An 18,857-nucleotide genomic window follows, 5' to 3' on the forward strand; every position below is an offset into this window, starting at 1 on the left:
GCCATCTTTTGACTAAAGAGGCTTTGGCTCATGCCCTGGGTGGCTAAAATTCTGCGAACAGGCTCTCGTTGTCTGCGCTTCAGACCGGGCAAGAAGTCTATGCCCAGGACAGACCCTGTCAACACACCGCTGGCTGGGCAGTAGAGTCGTCCACAGAGAGTCACCCCTGAGCGAGTTGGCTTGAAAACATTGGAAGAAATGTGCTAGAAGTAGAAGGGGGCGTAGGCGCCCTGTTCAGGTAGCTAGTGCTGGCTTGCAGGGTTGTGTTAGCCTGTTAATCATTTTTTTAATTGAGGCTTGTGGGAGTCTTAGGAGCATTTGGTTTTAAAAGGTAAGAGGCTTTTTTCATATGTTTAGCCACACCTGAGCGAGATTAATCTCCTCAGTCCACAGACTGTGGAGTAAATACCATTTGTTACTACCAATCAATTAGAAAATCTCTATATACACAGATTTTTCTCATATTTCCTTTTATACGTTTTTCTGTAAACTGAAAGATTGGATTATTAGCTATAGCTATACTGTCTGATTGGAGAACAAGATTTTTAGCAGTTTATAAGTTAATAATCATATATTTTGGTTTATTGTCGTGTTTTGATAAATCATGAAGATAGTCAGTGTTTTTTTGTTTGTTTGTTTTTGCAGTACAGCTGATTTAAAAGATTTTGAAGCCCAGTGTTTTAGTCACTCTCAAAGCTATACTGTACAAATATAATGCTTATACAGTTTCATTTTTTATAGGTTTCTTAGTGAATCTGTTATAAAAAGAAGTCAGGAGAAAACTGTGTTAAAACAGAAGATAATATTTTTCCATTTCAGATCAATGGAAAAGGGACTCGTGCCTGAGACTGGTTTATTAGAGCCAAGCTGATCAGTGTAGTCTGGCAGATCTAATCTTATCCTCCTATAAACAGTTCTTTTCTCACTCTATCTTTAATATCACTCTTTCAGCTGCTAAGATAGGAGATTTATAACAGAGCACAGGGCCTATCGCTGTTTATTCAGTAACTGTGTGGATTAGAGCTGTTTATCCACATTCTTGTTATATAAAGACCTGAGGTTCAGTGGTACAGTAACTATCCAGGCTGTGCATATCTTTTACAGCAGATCGGCAAATAATTTTTTTAAAAATGTCATTATTATTCCCAAAATGAGAAACTTTGAAACAATTTGTTTATTAATTCACTTTTTATCACTTTTTTTTTTTTTTGAGGTACTGATCTTTTGCTTTGCAGCATTTTTATAACATCTATTGTCAAAATACAGTAGTTCTGGTGTGATATTTATGCCCACCTCTGTTGTGTTTGTGGGAGTGTGCTTTGTTGTGTTGTGTTGTGTCGTGATGTGTTGTGTTGTGTTGTGTTGTTTTGTTTTGTTTTATATTGTATTGTACTGTCCTTGCAAAGACAGCAAGACACAAACAGTATAAGGTAACTATTGTGTTTGGTGTCTCATTCAGTGAAAGCTGCGAAGCTTTACAAACCTACAACACGGAGCCGTATGGCATCCAGTAGGCATGCAGTGTCCTGACAGCTGTCCAAACAGTGCCCAGATCCGGAGGCTGAGAGTGGAAACGAGCTCCTTCTACTTCCACTGGCAAACGGAAAAACACACAGCTCTAGACAAAGCTGATTTATTCTCCTCAGCTCCGACGTCACGCACGCCCTCAAAGCACAATGTCAAATGTTTATGCGCATATAACACAAGCACTGCATCTGTGTTCATTTTATCTCTATATGAAACCGTGTGTGTGTGTGTGTTTGTTTGTGTGTGTGTGTGTGTGTGTGTGTGGGAAATGATCAATGTTAAAATAGGCAAGGCTACAGGGATCACTGATAGGGTTCAGTTATTCTCTGTTCTCCAATAGTGTAGTGTCTCTTAAGACAAGGTGTGTCACTGCGAGATTAAGTATTATGCAAAGGTTTTGTCCTGCTGCTGGACTTGGAAAGGTGAGACACTTGACACAAAGACAGGAAAAAGACCTGGTTTACAGGTACAGACCACGATGAGAGAGCGATCAAAAAAAAAGCGTGATATAATACCGAGGTGGATGCATACGGATTTAGCTGCTGTTCTTTTTTTTTTTTTTCTTTTTTTACTTTTTTTTTTTGTTCCTTTGGAAGATTGTAATTGTCTGGGATCTTTTTTCCTTTAGGCAGGGAAGGGCGAGCCCCATGAGTTTAAGGAAAAAAAGTTTAAGAAGAAGCGCCAATGTGGGGTGTGCAAGCAAAACATAGAAAGTGTGGGATCCTTCTGCCGAGGTGAGTCTCTTTTCCTGCTTCCTTATTCTTTCAGTTATAAACCTTTTATTACAGCAGCAAAAGATGTACTGTCGAGTTCTCTAATTCTGTATATTTTGTTCTCTGTCATCTACAGTCTGTAAAACAGCCACTCACAGGAAATGTGAAAATAAGGTAAGGACATATTATATTATATGTTATATTCACTTGACCTCTCTGGTCTCATCATCCAACACACCAACGATATCATACATATAGGAACCCGGGTTCCTTAATACAAGGATTAGCTAAATCTAGTCTCAGTTCTTCTACCCGTCTGTCTCGATCTTTCTGAAGGACTCTGTGTGTTAGGGCAGCCGCACCCCAGCCGCATGCTTCACTCGTGAATGGCTCATTGACAAGCCACTGAATGCCTGCTCCACACACAGGCCGACCTGGCAGACGTAATGCCAGGCCTACAGAAGCCAGCAGCATCCTGTGTTACTCCAAGAGTACAGTGAGAGCTTGGAAGCTGTTAATGTAGACAAATCTGTTGGTTAATTAGGGTTGTAGAGTTTAAAATCTCATGACGCAGTGGATGTTCCAGTTGTGTATGTGGCAATACAAGGATTTGCTAAAGAACTCTCATACTCTTAGATCTAATCTCTCCTCCACAGGATCTTACAGCATTTATCCGTTGCTCCGACTAATTACATATATACACGCTCCAGTCATTTTTAGTATAAAGGTTAATTTCAAATGTTCAAAATCTAAAAAGCTCAGCTTTCCAAAGAACGTTTGAGGAACCCTATTTTTTTGGGCCACTGCTTTCTGCTTTCTGTAACTGCATCATTATTTACATAAAGTACAACATCTCAGCTATTTATAAGAGCTATAGACGTCAGCTTTCATGTCGACGTGCATGACGTTGTCCCTGACTTTGTCCGCTCCTACTTGTACAAGTCTGCCAGTTTAACCCCAGCAGGCCTTGTATACTGTAGTTGTGAAGCAAGTAGTCCCAGTTTTTGTGCCATTCTGTAGTGATAGGGATCATCTCAGTGCTGGAAAAGAAAGGATTTGACCGTCCCACAGGGGAACTATCAGAAACCGACACAGTACCTTTTCAATCCCTAATCTGCTCTGTGCAACCACTCCAGCTTTCAGCACCTTGGAATTGAGGCAGAACAAAGGGATGCTTTTGAAAACCATTTCACTCCACCTGGCTTAGACGACACAAAGCAACTTGGCACATCTCAACGTCAGGGATAAGATCAAAGTCTCCACTGTTTTTTAGTTGACAACAGAAAAAAAAGGGAAACGTATCCTGGCTTGGCTCAACACAAACTATTAATAGTAATGCCAAAGACTTACAGGCTGCTAACATTAAGTCTGGTGCTAAGTCGTTATAATTTCCACATGTTTGCACTGAAGAAGTCTTTGTTTAATATCTTTAGTCATAATTAACGTTGCCAAAGTGCCAAAGCTGTGCAGGCCTTTACACCCCTGTGACTGCAAGTCCTCCCTCGCTAATACCAAAGATCCATTTGGATGAGAGTCAGCTGTTCGCTGCTGTTCTGGTGAGCTTTAGGCTTTCGGCTGTACTCTGACAACTGATTTAACTTGACTGTTCTCCCTACTGGCCTACTGGAATGTAAAACAGATCTAAGGCATGCGTTAGAGCAATTTAGAACAAATGATTTATAATGTTACATGAGCAGGCATGGCTATAATTTAGATTTTGGTTCATGCTAAAAGCGTTGCAGATGCAGAATCCATGTGTAATAAAAGTAAGCAGCTTTCCGACTAGACTTCTGTTGAGAATCCTTATAGTGTTGTGTGCATGCGACAATACTGCAGCATTGAAGCATCAATAAACATATCGAGGCAGCTGGTGAGATCAGTTACAACCTGAGCGAGTCCCTGAATATGTCACTTTATGTTTGACATCTTGCATGTAAGCACAATAGTGTTTTCTATCTTTAGGCAAATATGTATTAAACTCTGTTATATGATCTTTCTTAATGTTTGTGCTGAGAAGAAAAAGATAAAAGGGGATGTCGGTGCTACAGTGTATCAAGAGATGTGATGTGTGGTAGGTAGTGTAAAGCTGTCACAATAATCTATTCATCTTTATAACAGTCGGTTTTGAGTATTTGCACACTAGCAGTGTAAAGTGTTTTAATGATTGTTTACAAAAAAATTATAACATTTCCTAGACGAGCATCCAGAGACATCTAAAACATGAATATCATATTAAATTATAGTCGGTACTTTTTTTTTATGGACCCATTAACATGCAAATCTGTATTGGTCTAATTCCAGTCTGAGCAATGTGGTGGTGCCTCCAGTTTCTTCCGAAACTTGTTTTCTCAAGCCGAATCCATATGGAAATATAAACCACTGCCTTCTATCTGCGGCTTGTCTGAAGTGACTCATGTGATGAGTCAAGAATTAATTTTTATTTATGTCAGCATGTGTTTATGGCAAAATTGTTCCGAATTTCCCCATTAGATGAGTCGGACTCTTTTAAGGTGCGTCTGCAAGCAATTGAGTGAGCAGTAAAGATCCCCTGACCACAAGCAATGAAACAAAGTGGAAATATCTGCTCTCCCACTCTCTTGTTTAGTATGCTGTTTTTCTCAAATGGTGCTTCCTGAAGACAAAGATAGAATCATGAATTGTCTGTGTTCTTCCTTTGGGGTGTGCATTTGTGTGGTTGTGAGTGAGAGGTAGATAGTGTAAGTCTGGGTCATGGCTCATACTTGTCTCCACTCTTACAACAAAGTGTAGGCTTAACCCAACACTGGAGAGACTATCATCTATTTTTTCTATAATTTCTCTTTTGTGTTTATCCCCAAAAAAATGTTTTTGAAAAAAATTGTGGTAGGAACTGCTTCAAATGCTTTTTTTTAGAATATCAAGAAAAAAAATAAAATTCTAAAAAAATCAAAAATTATATAACAGAAAAAAAGGGAAATGGAAAAAAAAAACCAATGAATAAATAAAATATAATAATTATATATGTATATGTATTATAAATGTATATATGTATACTTAAAATACACACACACTTTATCTTACAAAAGTGAAAAGAGAGTTTTTCAGCACACACATTTCAGCAACCAGTTTATTATCTTTTTTCAAGGGACAGTACTATAAAAATGAAGCTTGCATTTATTTAAAAGTAGTCAGTGTGCAGCTTGTATAGCAGCTCATCTAAAAATAACATATTGTCCAAAAAGCTGGCAATAAAAGTGAGTATGTGGATTCATATGCAGGTTAATCTTGAGTTATACTAGAACGTATTTCCTGCATTTTTAAGGTGATAATATCTTATCTGTGTGTCAGGGTGGCAAATCTAGTCTAATGCCTGGCTTATAATTCTGAGACATCTCATCTGTGAACATCTCAAGCGGGTGTGTGCAGACACTTGCGTAGGTATCTGCCTCAATTTGTTGCCTTCAGCAACAGCTCATAGCTCAGAATTTCCGACGTCGGAACGCTTTCCCCAAAAAAACCACACACACGTGGAATACCTACTCAGGAAGTCAGGAAGGGACTCTAAACGCTGAGTTGACGATAGGAGGTGATGTATCAACAAGGCCGTTCAATCAGTCAACAATAAATGTAGTAGCATATTTTCCAAAGCGCAGACAAACCTTCATGATGTATTTACCTTGTTACTACACAAAGACCAAGCAATCTTTCATGGAGTTCTCCTCACTGTGTAGCTCAGATGCGCAAACTGTAGGTCAAATGTTATTCCAGGCTCCAACTTCTTACTTTTGCATTATTGTAACATGAATGTAAAAATTGGAAGGCAGTGAAGAAGTCAAGCCAAGTATTTTTATTGCGCTTTTCACAACAGACATTCTCTCAAAGCAGCTTTCCAGAATTTAACAGTTAAGGCGAACGATGTGTATTTACCCCTGATGGCGACTGTGGCAAGGAAAAGCTCTCTTAGATGTTATGAGGAAGAAACCTTGAGAGGAACCAGACTCAAAAGGGGAACCCATCCTCAGTTGGGTGATATCAAGAGTGTGATTATATTCTTTAACCAATACAGAACACTGGGGAATGGGAACCAGCATGAGCACTGGATTGTAAGATTATGAGTAATGTTTTTTCTACAGTCTTATACAGTCATTAGAGATTATGAAACCAGGAGCTACTATTTGCGAGCTAACATTTGGGATCATCATAGATCCAACACCAGCTTCTCCATGCCACTTAAAGAGATCCAATCTCAAAACTCCACATAAAGTGGGATGCAAATGGCGCTGGTACATCTCTAGATAGTTCGGGATGTTTGCGGGGTCGGCATCTACTTCTTTAAAGGTCCCTAATCTTCATGAGAGGAAATAGCGTAGCTGCTGTTCATGATATTAACCAAAAGAGACCAAACCACAATTTACAGGTATGAGAAAGCAAAGTAATCTCAGAAACAAAACTAAATGAGAGCCCTTGTGTTTCACACTGGAAATAATAAGCCCAGTCTCATGGCATTTTGTGATGTAGTCACGAAATTAAATCTATCAAATCCATGTTCATGGACACGAATCTCCCTCTTTTTTTTTATGTCCCTGAGCAACACTTTCCATGTAATGTATTTTAATAGGACGTATATTTTTTTTTTTTATTTGTAATTGATTTTTTTCTTCTTTAAGCACTATTACTTAACAACTTTATACTTGTTTTTATTGCTTTATATTCTGCAAGTAAGCTTCTCGCTATTATAAACCATCGTCAGGGGTTCCATTCAGTCAAAAAACAGTCAATATCTTCTCCCGGTTAATTAAGGTGACTTAATTAATTAGAGAGACACACATTTATCACAGTGTAACCGTAACCCTATATTTTCTGCCTTGTTCTCTGGGAAAAATGGGAAAAAAAGATTACATTTGGCATTTCTGTCAGCATTACCCATGATCCTTAGCCTCTGTTGCTATGGAGAGGGAACCAGACGGAGCCAGTCATGCTGAGTGACACGAAAAAAAAGAGGGAAATTTGTGTCCATGAACACAAATATATAATGACTATATCACAAAATACAGAAAGCATTTCAGAAAAATGACCACTTTTCTTTTAAGGATGTTATGTATTAGAGGATGAAAGATTAGGGAATATATGGGGGAGGATGGAACATTTCCTTTACTGGTATATAAAAAAAAATAAAAAAAAATTCTAATTTCCTGTTGTGGCAGCAGTTGGATGAGCCAAGCTAAAACAACATCATTTCCAGTGACGTCCACGATTACAGCGCATGCTTATAATCTCATTTACACTGTGTGTGCGTCTGTGTTCGTGTGTGAGGGCCTTTCCAGAAGCATAATTATAAAACTGATTTGGCAGAGATTTGTTCACTGTTGTGTCTAATTGGAGGGACTGATGATTCTCTGTAGGCTGGTCACAAAGATCAGTATGTACCAAATGCTGTGATTAATTCTGGTAGCAAATAAGTGATCATCTTGTACCGTAATTGTAGCAGAGAGATGGTAGATACATCAGTGTTTATGATGAGATTAAAAATGTGGACAGACCACACTTGAGTAATTTAGGTCATTGAAAATGTGTATTACTAAACATCTCAAAAAGATTTTATATATTAAGTGCTGTATCCAAGATTCTTCTTACAAAATAGTATTTTTAAAAGATCTACTCAGTACCATACATCATCCAGAAGTGCTAGGTTCAGTTCTTTAAGGAATCTTGAGCTGTCTAAATTGTTGGTTGTGTGGTTAAAAAAAAGATGATTCTACATGCACATTTAAAAAAAAAAAAAAACTTGAAGAACTCTATAAGGGTTCTTGGTATAACTATTTCTCCATGTTCCCAAAACCTTTCAGAAGTCACAGCATAAGAAATATATCAGTGAAGCAGCAAATAACCGCAGCTATTTGACATGGGATTTTCCTCTGTTGATATCTTGCAAATGGGGAGGGGGGGGGGGGGTGTTTTATTTTTGTCCTAGCACTCCGTTCTTGGTTGATGAATGACTCGTGTCCCGGGAGGAATCATACTTCCTGTTTATGTTGGCAAATTGAGATATTAGGGGATAGAAAAATAGACAAGATTGATTAAAGAGCTTATGTTTAAAGGAGCAAAAAATGTAGTTGCATGCCCTCCACTGGAGTTCACTTCTATATAAACATCAGATTGTAACCCGCTGCTTAGGAAGCGCTCCATTACAAGTGTGAGAACCAGTCTGCTGGGGAGATGGCTAGGCTTGGGAATCCACTGAGCAGAATTTAATAAAGTGTATGTAAGTAGTCAGTGCAGAGTTGTTAGCACATGAGATGCACCAGCTTTGAATTCCTTATAAGCCCTCTGGAGTACTTACCTCATAGTTCTGCATGTTTTGCAAGGTTTTTACCCCTTATTATATTTCCAATCTCAGAGTCACATACAAGCAAATCTGCCTTATCTTTTATCACTGAACTATTACAGTTCATAGGTGAGGAAGGCAACTTGCATTGATCCAATTTCTCATGAGTTATGGCGAGGAAAATCCCCCAGAGATAAGTGTATGTGTTTCTGGGGTGATGTATTAGTATAGGTACAGTCTCTAGGCTCTGCCCTTGATTTAAAATAAAATTAATACACACAGTTACACAGATTTTTATATTGTTTTTTTTCATTCACGAGTTATAAAGAGTAAAACAAGTAATACAGGTGTATTTGTGCACAATAAAATAATCAAATTATAACAATTAATTATAGATTTCACCACAGTGGTTTAGTCAGTAATTGTACACTTATGAAGTGTATAATACACTTAGAATACACTTATGAACATTAATATAGTAGTTTGTTCTGGTGTGTACAGAAGCATCCTCTTCATAATTACTCACCAGTAGCCATGTACAAAGTCTTTGGGATGAATTTGTTGATGAAGCTCCGCTGACCGCAAAAGATTACATTTAGGAACGTTGTGGGATCAAAGGAAAGACCCCCCTACACACACACACACTCACACACCCCAACACTACATTCCAGCCTGACTAATCTCATTAATGACACTGTTTACACCAGAGGTAATGTCTATCCTCCCTCTCCTCCCACACTTCCACCACTCCTTCCTTCCTTTCCCCATCACTCAATCTCAATTTCAACCACACCTACTCTTCCCCACTCCTGTTCTTATCCTTGCAATTTTATCTCCCTCCCTCTCATCTATTATTAATAATCCACCCCTTGAATAGAAAAATCTTTTTTTTTTTTTTTGCAGAGTTACCCACTGCACTGATCCAAACCACATGCTTTTTTTTTTTTAGGTGGATACCGACCTATTTAGACATTTTAACACGGTTGAAACACAACCTCAGAAAGCAGTTTTCCCAGTGGCTTACCTGCAATAAGTGTATCAAAGCTGACCACTGTTTACCTAGACCACTTCAGAAGCTATCTGAAATGTCGACGGGCCTCTTCCTTTACATTATGCAGAATCTCAAACCCCAAGACGGACCCACACTGTCTTATGTTGAACTTAACATGACACCAGACCAGCTCTAAACACCTGGAACGTTTAATGCTGTCTGAAAAGACTTGGCATTATATGCCACTCTACACACAGAAATTATGGTTTGTGTTGTATTTGGAGACCCGCTTTAACAAATAAGTTTTGTATGAAAGTATGCAGTGTTTCGTTTGGCTTCAAGTAATATTTACATTCACCTCTTGCCAAGCCAGTCTAAAGTTTATCTTTATGGCATACTAGAGCCTAATCTCACACAATGATAAAAGTCCATTTGAACTTTGGGGTCATTCCTAAGTGCCCTGTGAAACCCGGAGAGAAAGGGACACAGAATTCTATGGAATGAGGCGAAGGGGATTGAGAAAACAAGCCTTTGCAGGAAATGAGTGCATAAGTGTTGGCCCAGGAGATGGAATCTGGTGTGTTTCTTCTGGCATTATGCTCCCCCCGGCTGCAGGCCCCCAACCCAGCAAGAGTGAAACTCACCGGGAAAGGACTGCAGGAAAGTCTTTCATGGGGAATAGGGGAGCTTTGAGGCAGTCAGTGGAAAATCGATGGGATAAGGCATGAAAAAGAAGACGTGATTTTATGGAGGGGGGGAGACACGAGAGGAAAATTTGAGTTGAATATACAAGGGGTAGTGAAGGTGAAGACAGTTTTGTGGCTTTACAATGACTGGTGGTTATTGGATGGGACGTTTTGACAAAAAGTGTCATCCAAGTTTTGACACAAAACTGTGCAGCTGAAGATAAGAATAGATTAGGTGTGTGGAAAGTGGGACAAAAATAAGGGAAACAATGTTGAAAGTTATTTATACTGAATGTCAGTGATCTGTATGTTATGTGTACTGGTTAATTTAACAGACATAGTCTAACAAGGTGTAGTTGAGCAGTAGTTGTGAATATTCTATATAATTGATCATGTTAATCTTAAATAATATTAAGCACAACATGCGTGGTTTAGTACAGACATGAGACATGACCACTATTTAGAGACTATATGGTTTGGATAAAGGCCTATAATTAAAATTGGGTTTAATTGCCAAATAGTTTAAATGTAAATAGTGGCGAGTGCTGGCCCTATGGTCCAGGCTCTAGGTTATTGATTGCAAGGTCAGCGGTTGAAGCCCCAACACCGCTATGTTGCCACTGTTGGGCTCTTGAGTAATGCCCTTTATCCTCTTTGCCCCTGGGGTACTGTATCATGGCTGACGCTATGCTCTGACCCCATCTTCCTAACAAGCTGTGATGCCTGTAGAAAGAGTTTCACTGTGCTGTCATGTATATGTGACAAGTAAAAGCCTTGTAACTTAAAGTAAAATTGTGAGAAGCAGCTAACAAGTGCATATGTTTAGTGAAAAGCATGTTTTTTTTAATAAATATTTTAAAATAATAAGAAAAAATGCAAAAATATGTAAAAGACCTTGACCCAGTTTCCAGTCTTTTGACAGACAATGTATATTTGTGGCAAAAGATTGTCTTTTTAAATGCAGTTTAAGAGCGGAGAAATTGACTGTTCATGAATTACATCTCACAAAAATGAGTACACCCCTCACATTTCAGCACCCATTTTAGTAGATCTTCTCAAGGGACAATACTATAGAACTGAAAATTGGGTATATTTTAGTATTCATTATGCAGCTTCTATAGCAGTACAGATATACTGTCCTTATTATTGTAAAAAATAACTGGCAACAAAAGTACATAAACATGTCAAAACTGTGTCCGAAGTATCAATATTTTGTGTGAGCACCATTGTTATCTAGCACTGCCTTAATCCTCCTGGACATATAATTCACCAGAGCTACACAGGTTGTTGCTGGGATCCTTTTCCACTCCTCCATAATGAGATCGGTTCAGATCTGGAGACATACATGGCCATTCCACCACCTTCAGCTTTCTCAGCAAGGCAGTTGTCATCTTGGTGGTGTGTTTGGGGTCATTATTATATTGGAAGGGATGTTGAAGGAGGGCATCATGTTTTGCCTCAGAATGTCACAGTAAATTTTGGAATCCATGTTTCCCTCAATGAACTGCAGCTCCCCAGTACCAGCAGCACTCATGCAGCCTCAGACCATGATACTACCACCACCATGCTTGACTGTAGGCAAGACACAATTTTCTTGGTTCTCCTCACCAGGGTCCCGCCACACATGCTGGACACCATCAGAGCCAGCATTCATGCATCTGTTTTTTTAAGTAGCTTCCACACCTGACACACAGCAGGAAGACAACCTCTTTGATTGACCCTTGCGAGGCCTGTTCTGTGTGAAAACCTTCTTGGAAAACCTCTGTATGACCCTGAGCACTGTACTGTAACTCAGTTTTAGGGTGTTACCTATCTTCTAATAGTCTCAGCCATCTTTGTGGAGAGCAACAATTTTAATTCTCAAATCCTGAAAGTTCTTTGCCTTGAGGTGCCATGTTGAACATCCAGTGGTTAGTATGAGAGAATTAAACTCAAAGCACCAAGTTTTATCTGCTCTAATACAAGATACACAAATTTGTATGGTCCTGTCAAGCAAACAAAACCATTAACATAATGAATAGGACGTGGGTTTGCATGATTAAACGTTATACAGCTGTTATCACTTAGGGTGTACTCACTTTTGTTGCCAGCTATTTTGACATTGATGGCTGTATGTTGAGTTATTTTCAGAGGGCAGTAAATCCGTACTGCTATAAAACTTGCACATTGACTACTAAAATATATACAATTTCTACAGTAACTTTTGTGAGATACTGTACATAACCAAATGTTTTTGCTTGTGTAGTTTAGCAGTTAAGGCCAAGACATTTAGAAAAATTGATATTATATTGGAAGCCCACCTAGCAACCCGCACACAAATACACACTGATCTGTACATAGAGACTTACTTTGACATCAGCACTTCTACTGGCTCTTCTTTTTGTATTTTTCAAAATTGATTTCCATCCATTTATTACAAATGCCCAACGGGCTCAATTGCACTTTCCTGGAAATGTACACACAAGAAATAAATGCTACAAACCAGGATTTTGCGTCATACTTTAGTTGCTCCAGTGTGTCATACAACCAAAATACAAAAAAATCATAAGATCTGATAACCTCTCTCACGAATACACAGCATATTTACACACACAAAGTCCCAAATCAAGGCCAGTGAAATGAGGTCTTCTGGCCCAGCCCTTTTCCTGTGGCCAAACAAACAGGGCAGTAGAAGAGCGGATGTGTTCTGGGGGGGTTGGGGACACTTTAGCAGTGGGCCATTACATAAGCATGGCTGTCAACACACACACACACACACACACACACACACACACACACACACACACACACACACACACACACACACACACAGAACTTGTTCAGAGCACCTGGTGTGTGCTTGAATGTATTCTCCATAAGGAATGTCAGAGGTTACCTAATCTCCAGAACTCAGGGGTAGACACTGGTTTCCATATATGTAAGTCCCAATCTCTCTCTCTCTCTGCTTATCTGTCACTATAAGGAAGTATTTCCTCTGCCCCTTTCTAGCACACCACTCCCTTCCCTTCATCCTCAACACACACAGAGAACAGGGGTGAAGGGGATAGTGACAGGCCTGAGTCTGTATGTGTGCGCACATGTGCAGGTGATGGGGATGGGGATGTTGCAGTATTTGTTATTTATGATACTTTCTTTCCTTGCAGGCCAGCACACCATGTATCCCGGTCCCATCCTCTGATTTGGTGAGTTGAATTTTTTCTCCTATCGTATTGTAAATTGCCTTGTGCCACATGGTCCCCCTACAACCCTGACCAGGATAACGTGGTTACTGAAGATGAACGAATAAAAATAGCTGTTCGAGGCGGCTAATCTCGTCACTTCACTAACAACTTCTTAGCACTTTTTTTTCCTGAGCGCACAGGACAAAGACTTTTTTTTTGCATTTTTTATAATCGATGACAGGAGCTAACACAGAATTTCAGTTATTTCTCCGTGACTTTTTTTTTTCTTTCCCCGATTTCTTTAGTCTTTTAGCATTCAATAAAAACCAAAGCCAAATTAAAGTCACATTCTTGTCTGTTTGCTGTGTTTATCATCCCTTATCCTTATCCTCCCATCTACAGCAACGGAGAGGAACAGCCTCCTCTCGACACATTCAACATTTGGTAAGAAGTGTATTTGTTCTTTCTTAGTGTATTTGTTCAACTATATAGCATCTATATTAATACATACAGAAAAAAGTGATAGTCACACTAATAATAATAATAATAATAATAATAATAATAATAATAACCTTGTTTCTTTTTTTTTCAGGGCTCAACCAAATCTCTGACATACACCAAACCGAGAAATACTCTACCCAGGTATTAAGAATGTTCCTTCTTGAGTGTTCACTGTTCAACAGAACAGTAAGACAGTAAGCATTCTTAAGAAGCAGACCTGCAAAACACCGTCTTGAGCCAATTACACTTTACGAAACATCCCGGAGCATAAATTTGTGGGTTTTATCAGTGGAACGAAACTGCTGAAGCTCATTGAGTTAATCTGTTTTGGCTTTGAGTGTGGAGTAATATGCAGAGAGTCATCGCTCAAGCATGTGACTAAGCAATTAGCTATTGCAGGAACAGCCTGACAGCTTGGATGTTTTGTTTCAAATCTCACTGCATATGACATGTGCACCAGTTTAGCAGATTACCAAAAACTGGAGATGACTGTTTGTAATTTTGTGGATTTACTGCATAATATTTTCCTTCTTCCCTCTCACCAATATCTTTCTCAATCACTCCAGCTTCACAGGCCCATATTTATTAATACACATCTGGTAAATATTTGTAATAATATCAGCATTGAACTCTTAATATGTCAATCCCCGTCTCAGAAGTCTAAGCGTGGATCGGGTGATGGACAGGGTGATGGAGCGCCACTACGACTTCGACCTCACCTACATCACTGAGCGCATCATCTCTGTCTTCTTTCCCCCTCTGCTGGATGAGCAGCGTTATCGCCTTAATCTCAAAGAGGTGGCAGCTATGCTCAAGTCCAAACACCAGGACAAGTTTTTGGTCAGTATGTATAGTTTTACAGCTTGGAAATGCGAATGCAACTGAAGCGTTTTCTTCAGAATCCTTACCTCGATTACTCATTTGTTCTGTGCAGTTACTAAACCTGTCTGAGAAAAGGCATGACATCACACGGCTTAACCCCAAGGTAGGCTTATTATGGACGTTTCATTGAATACATATTGTTTTTGAGAGAACTGAGCATTTGTTCTTGTTTTCTATAGTTATCTTTTCAATCATATTCTCTCTCTCTCTCTCTCTCTCTCTTACTTTTACTTTTACTTTTGCTCTCACTTTCAGGTCCATGATTTTGGCTGGCCAGACCTCCATGCACCCCCACTGGACAAAATCTGTTCCATGTGCAAAGCCATGGAGACATGGCTGAACTCTGACCCCCAGCATGTGGTGGTCCTGCATTGCAAGGTCAGGATTTACAAATGCATGGGAAAGTTCCTTATGGTGCTAGAAGTTACAGACCCTTTTTTTTTTTGTAAATGCTAATCAAATAAATTAAATAAATGCGGTTTCAAATAAAAGGGGTTGGTAAATACATCATTTCAACATTTCAATACAATATAATAAACGTAATCTATCATTTAAAAGGATGAAACTTGTATAATATTAAGAAATCCTGCAATTAAATCTAATTATTCCTTCTAACAAGCTTCTACTTAAATGGTGTCTTTTAACAGGGCAATAAAGGAAAGACGGGCGTCATCATCGCTGCCTACATGCACTACAGCAAGATATCTGCAGGGTGAGATTCTCCATTCAGCTCTCCACACAAAACTGTTGTGTCTTATGTGTCCCAGAGCAGTCTGAAAAGAAAGGGCTCATTTCATATAAAGTTACTATAAATATAAAGAAATAATCTGGGGACACTGATTGGCACATTAACACACAACATTCATCAGAAGAGCACTGGGTTTGTTTGTGCCATAAATTTCACAGCAGGAGTTTAACTACAAGTCTACAGCATCCACATGAGATTATATACTGAAGCAAGGCTTGGAAACAGGCATAAACATAAACATCCTCATTGATTTTTACTTGATACATATGTCTTTATACAGGGCGGATCAGGCTCTCAGCACACTGGCTATGAGGAAATTCTGTGAGGACAAAGTGTCTCCTTCTCTCCAGCCCTCACAGAACAGGTCTTTTTTCTTATATGTATTAAAGTGAATTTTTGTTTAATACAATACTTATTATGTATTCCTGACATTGTTACAATTCCTCCTATCTCAATTCAATTCAATTACAATATATGGGTAAAAGTTTGTGGACACCAGACCTTAAAACCCAAATGCACTTTTTGAACAATAAATATTAATTTTCGTTTGCTGAAAAAGGTCTTATAGGAAAGCTTTCTACTAGATTTTGGAGTGTGTTTATGGGGATTTGTGCTCATTTAACCACAAGAGCTTTAATAAGGTCAGACACTAATGTTAGGTGATGAGGCCTGAAGCATAGTCACTGTTACAGTTTATACCAAAGTTGAGATGAGGGCTGTGTAGGCCACTCCACTTTCTCTACAGCAACCCTGACAAACAATATCTTCATGGAACTGGTTAGTACCAGTGAATGGAATTTGTAATACTACAGCATACAAAGTGAGTGCTTTAAGCTTTGTGACAACAGTTTGGGAAGGATCGACATATGGGTGTGACAGTCATCTGTCCACAAGCCTTTTTCCAAGCAGTATTCATTTATTGGCTTGAACAGTGAAAGTATTGCTGATACCTAAATCTCTCTCTCTCTCTCTCTTTTCAGGTATATATATTATTTCGGTGGACTTCTGTCAGGGGCCATAAAGATGAACAGCAGCCCACTTTTCCTCCACCAGGTCCTTATTCCCACCATCCCAAAGTTTCATGCTGATGGAGGTGAGTGGATGACCTCATCTTTAGCTAAATGAGGGTGCCATGTTAACGGGAAGGTTTAAGCACGACGAGAGTTAACACTGGTTTGTTAGTAACAACTCCTCGTGACGACGCACACACAACAAACAGAGCATGTTTGTTTTTAATCTGTCACAGTGGAGGAGAGGGTCTCAGAAGCATTTAACACATTCTTCCATCAGTTTCATTACTTTGTGCTCAATGTTTATATCTTGCTATCTTATGGGTCTTTTTTCTTCTTCTGTCCACAGGGTATTTGCCCTTCCTGAAGATCTATCAGTCCATGCAGCTGGTCTACACCTCAGGCATATAGTGAGTCATGGTCAAATTAAGCATTTTAAGCTTCACGGAATCATCAGCCTGTGTAGCTCATGATCTTGTGCCTGTTCTGCAGTGATTTGCAGGGTTCAACAGGCAGAAAGCTGTGTGTGACCATTGAGCCTGCGCTGTTGCTAAAAGGAGACATTATGGTGTGTAAAGCTGTCTATCAAACTCACCATAACATAATCACTGTCACCTTCTCAGTTTAAACCCTAACAAAAGATAGGCCCTATAGACAATTGTGTATAGAGCTAAATGAGTCTGTCTCCCCCTCTCTAGGTGAAGTGCTATCATAGACGACTTCAGGCCACTGAGAGGGACACGGTTTTCCGACTCCAGTTTCACACGTGTACCATCCATGGAGCACAACTTTGGTTTGGGAAAGAAGAACTTGACGAGGCTTGCTCAGGTACATCGTGAAACAGTGAAGTCAGGCATCTTAAAGGTTTAAATTCCCTCTGCACTAATTTTCCCAGCCTATTATACTGTTTCACCGTGTGACTGCAATGTTTCATGTTTCATCCTGATTGAGACAATGCCAAAAGCCGCCAGAAATATTCAGTATGAGTGTTCTGTAAGGTCCTCAGAGGAACTGTTGTAACTGCGATATAATGTGTAGCTAGTTTTAACATCTCCCTATAATCCATTGTATTCCCACTTGAGAGAATTCATAAGATCTGCTCTCCAGATCTGCTCTCAGTGGATAACACCTGCCTACCACAGCTGGCTAATTAAGATGACATTCTCTCCATACATTCTCTCTTTTGGCTTTGTAGCATGACTGTGGATTAAACTTCAGCTGCTTGGCAGTTTTACTAATGTTGTAATGTGAAATACAGATTTTTTTTATCCTTTTTATCTTAATAAAGCACTGATAATATGAGTTTATAGATTAGACCCTGTTTAAAAGTGTTTGTTTTTTTAATAACTCACTGCAGATGACCGATTTCCACCTGATGCCACTGTGGAGTTTGTCTTTTCTTCTGGACCGGAGAAAATTAAAGGTATTTAGTTCAATTTAATTAAAATTTTGCATTTAAAAAGGCAGTAATGCAATAATTTAACCCACAAAATAGTTACAAAATATGTTAAAATCGTCATTTGGTTCTGGTTGTACAAGATAATTTTTTGTATTTTCATGGAAAATACTCTGTAATACAGACATTGTTTTAAAATACTTTGCAGTTACACTCTTTAAAGGTTTTAGTGTTTAAAGTGATTCTGTGTATGGTTAAGGACGAGAATACCAGCGGAACGACCCAGCAGTCACAGTTGACTATAATACAGCTGATCAAGTGGTGCGCTGGGATTCTTACGACAACTTGAACCTGAGACATGAAGACAGTCAAGACGGTACAAAAAACATACTCTCTGACTTATTTACTTGTAAAAAAATTAGGGCTGTCAAAATCTAAACGCAAATTCATTTGGCACAAATTGTATTAACGCGTGATTAATGAAGCCCACATTTTGGTGTGAAAAATTTTTATTTATATTTTTATTAAAAAAATATAAATAAATACATATAAAAGAGGCAAAATCAAAACCATGACGTCCTTTCTTTACTCTGATATAAAAAAGAAAAAAACTCCACCGAAATATTCTTTTTTAATCACTAAACATTTGTTTTACTGATGCGCCAAGTCTTAAATCAAGCACCAAAAACCACCATGGTTCACATGTCCAGCAAATAAACCGTCTGTGTGGAAACATAGTAAAAAAATGTTTTTTATGTCCTGATGATTCATGTAATTTAAAATATAATTTGGAAAAAAAACATAATTACTTTAAAACATTTACAAGAATATTTTGTCTGCATGTTAAGGTTTCACTAAAAATAAACAAACATTTGCATAAAACATCCCTATTTGTCAATGCCCATGTTGATTCGAGTATTAAAAAAAACTTGAAAAGT

The 18,857-nt window shown here is 38.7% G+C and overlaps 1 protein-coding gene across 6 annotated transcripts in view; it reads left to right on the plus strand.

Moving 5' to 3' along the window:
• tns2a (tensin 2a) overlaps positions 1-18,857 on the plus strand; it is a 42,773-nt gene that overhangs the window by 11,195 nt on the left and 12,721 nt on the right. For 4 of the 6 annotated variants that reach the window (XM_083570076.1, XM_083570075.1, XM_083570074.1 and 1 more), the window contains exons 2-17: positions 2,156-2,261; positions 2,377-2,414; positions 13,365-13,403; positions 13,785-13,826; positions 13,975-14,024; positions 14,540-14,723; positions 14,818-14,868; positions 15,021-15,143; positions 15,413-15,477; positions 15,794-15,877; positions 16,494-16,606; positions 16,873-16,933; positions 17,016-17,091; positions 17,222-17,351; positions 17,881-17,946; positions 18,179-18,295. In XM_083570076.1, the coding sequence (XP_083426202.1) occupies positions 2,156-2,261; positions 2,377-2,414; positions 13,365-13,403; positions 13,785-13,826; positions 13,975-14,024; positions 14,540-14,723; positions 14,818-14,868; positions 15,021-15,143; positions 15,413-15,477; positions 15,794-15,877; positions 16,494-16,606; positions 16,873-16,933; positions 17,016-17,091; positions 17,222-17,351; positions 17,881-17,946; positions 18,179-18,295 (1,345 nt within the window). Of the gene's footprint in view, positions 1-86; positions 332-2,155; positions 2,262-2,376; positions 2,415-13,364; positions 13,404-13,784; positions 13,827-13,974; positions 14,025-14,539; positions 14,724-14,817; positions 14,869-15,020; positions 15,144-15,412; positions 15,478-15,793; positions 15,878-16,493; positions 16,607-16,872; positions 16,934-17,015; positions 17,092-17,221; positions 17,352-17,880; positions 17,947-18,178; positions 18,296-18,857 lie in introns of those variants that run through there. The other 2 variants (XM_083570079.1, XM_083570078.1) reach the window with 2 other exon arrangements.

This window comes from Silurus aristotelis, assembly GCF_946808225.1.
Source record: "Silurus aristotelis genome assembly, chromosome: 19".
Taxonomy (NCBI): Eukaryota; Metazoa; Chordata; class Actinopteri; order Siluriformes; family Siluridae; genus Silurus; species Silurus aristotelis.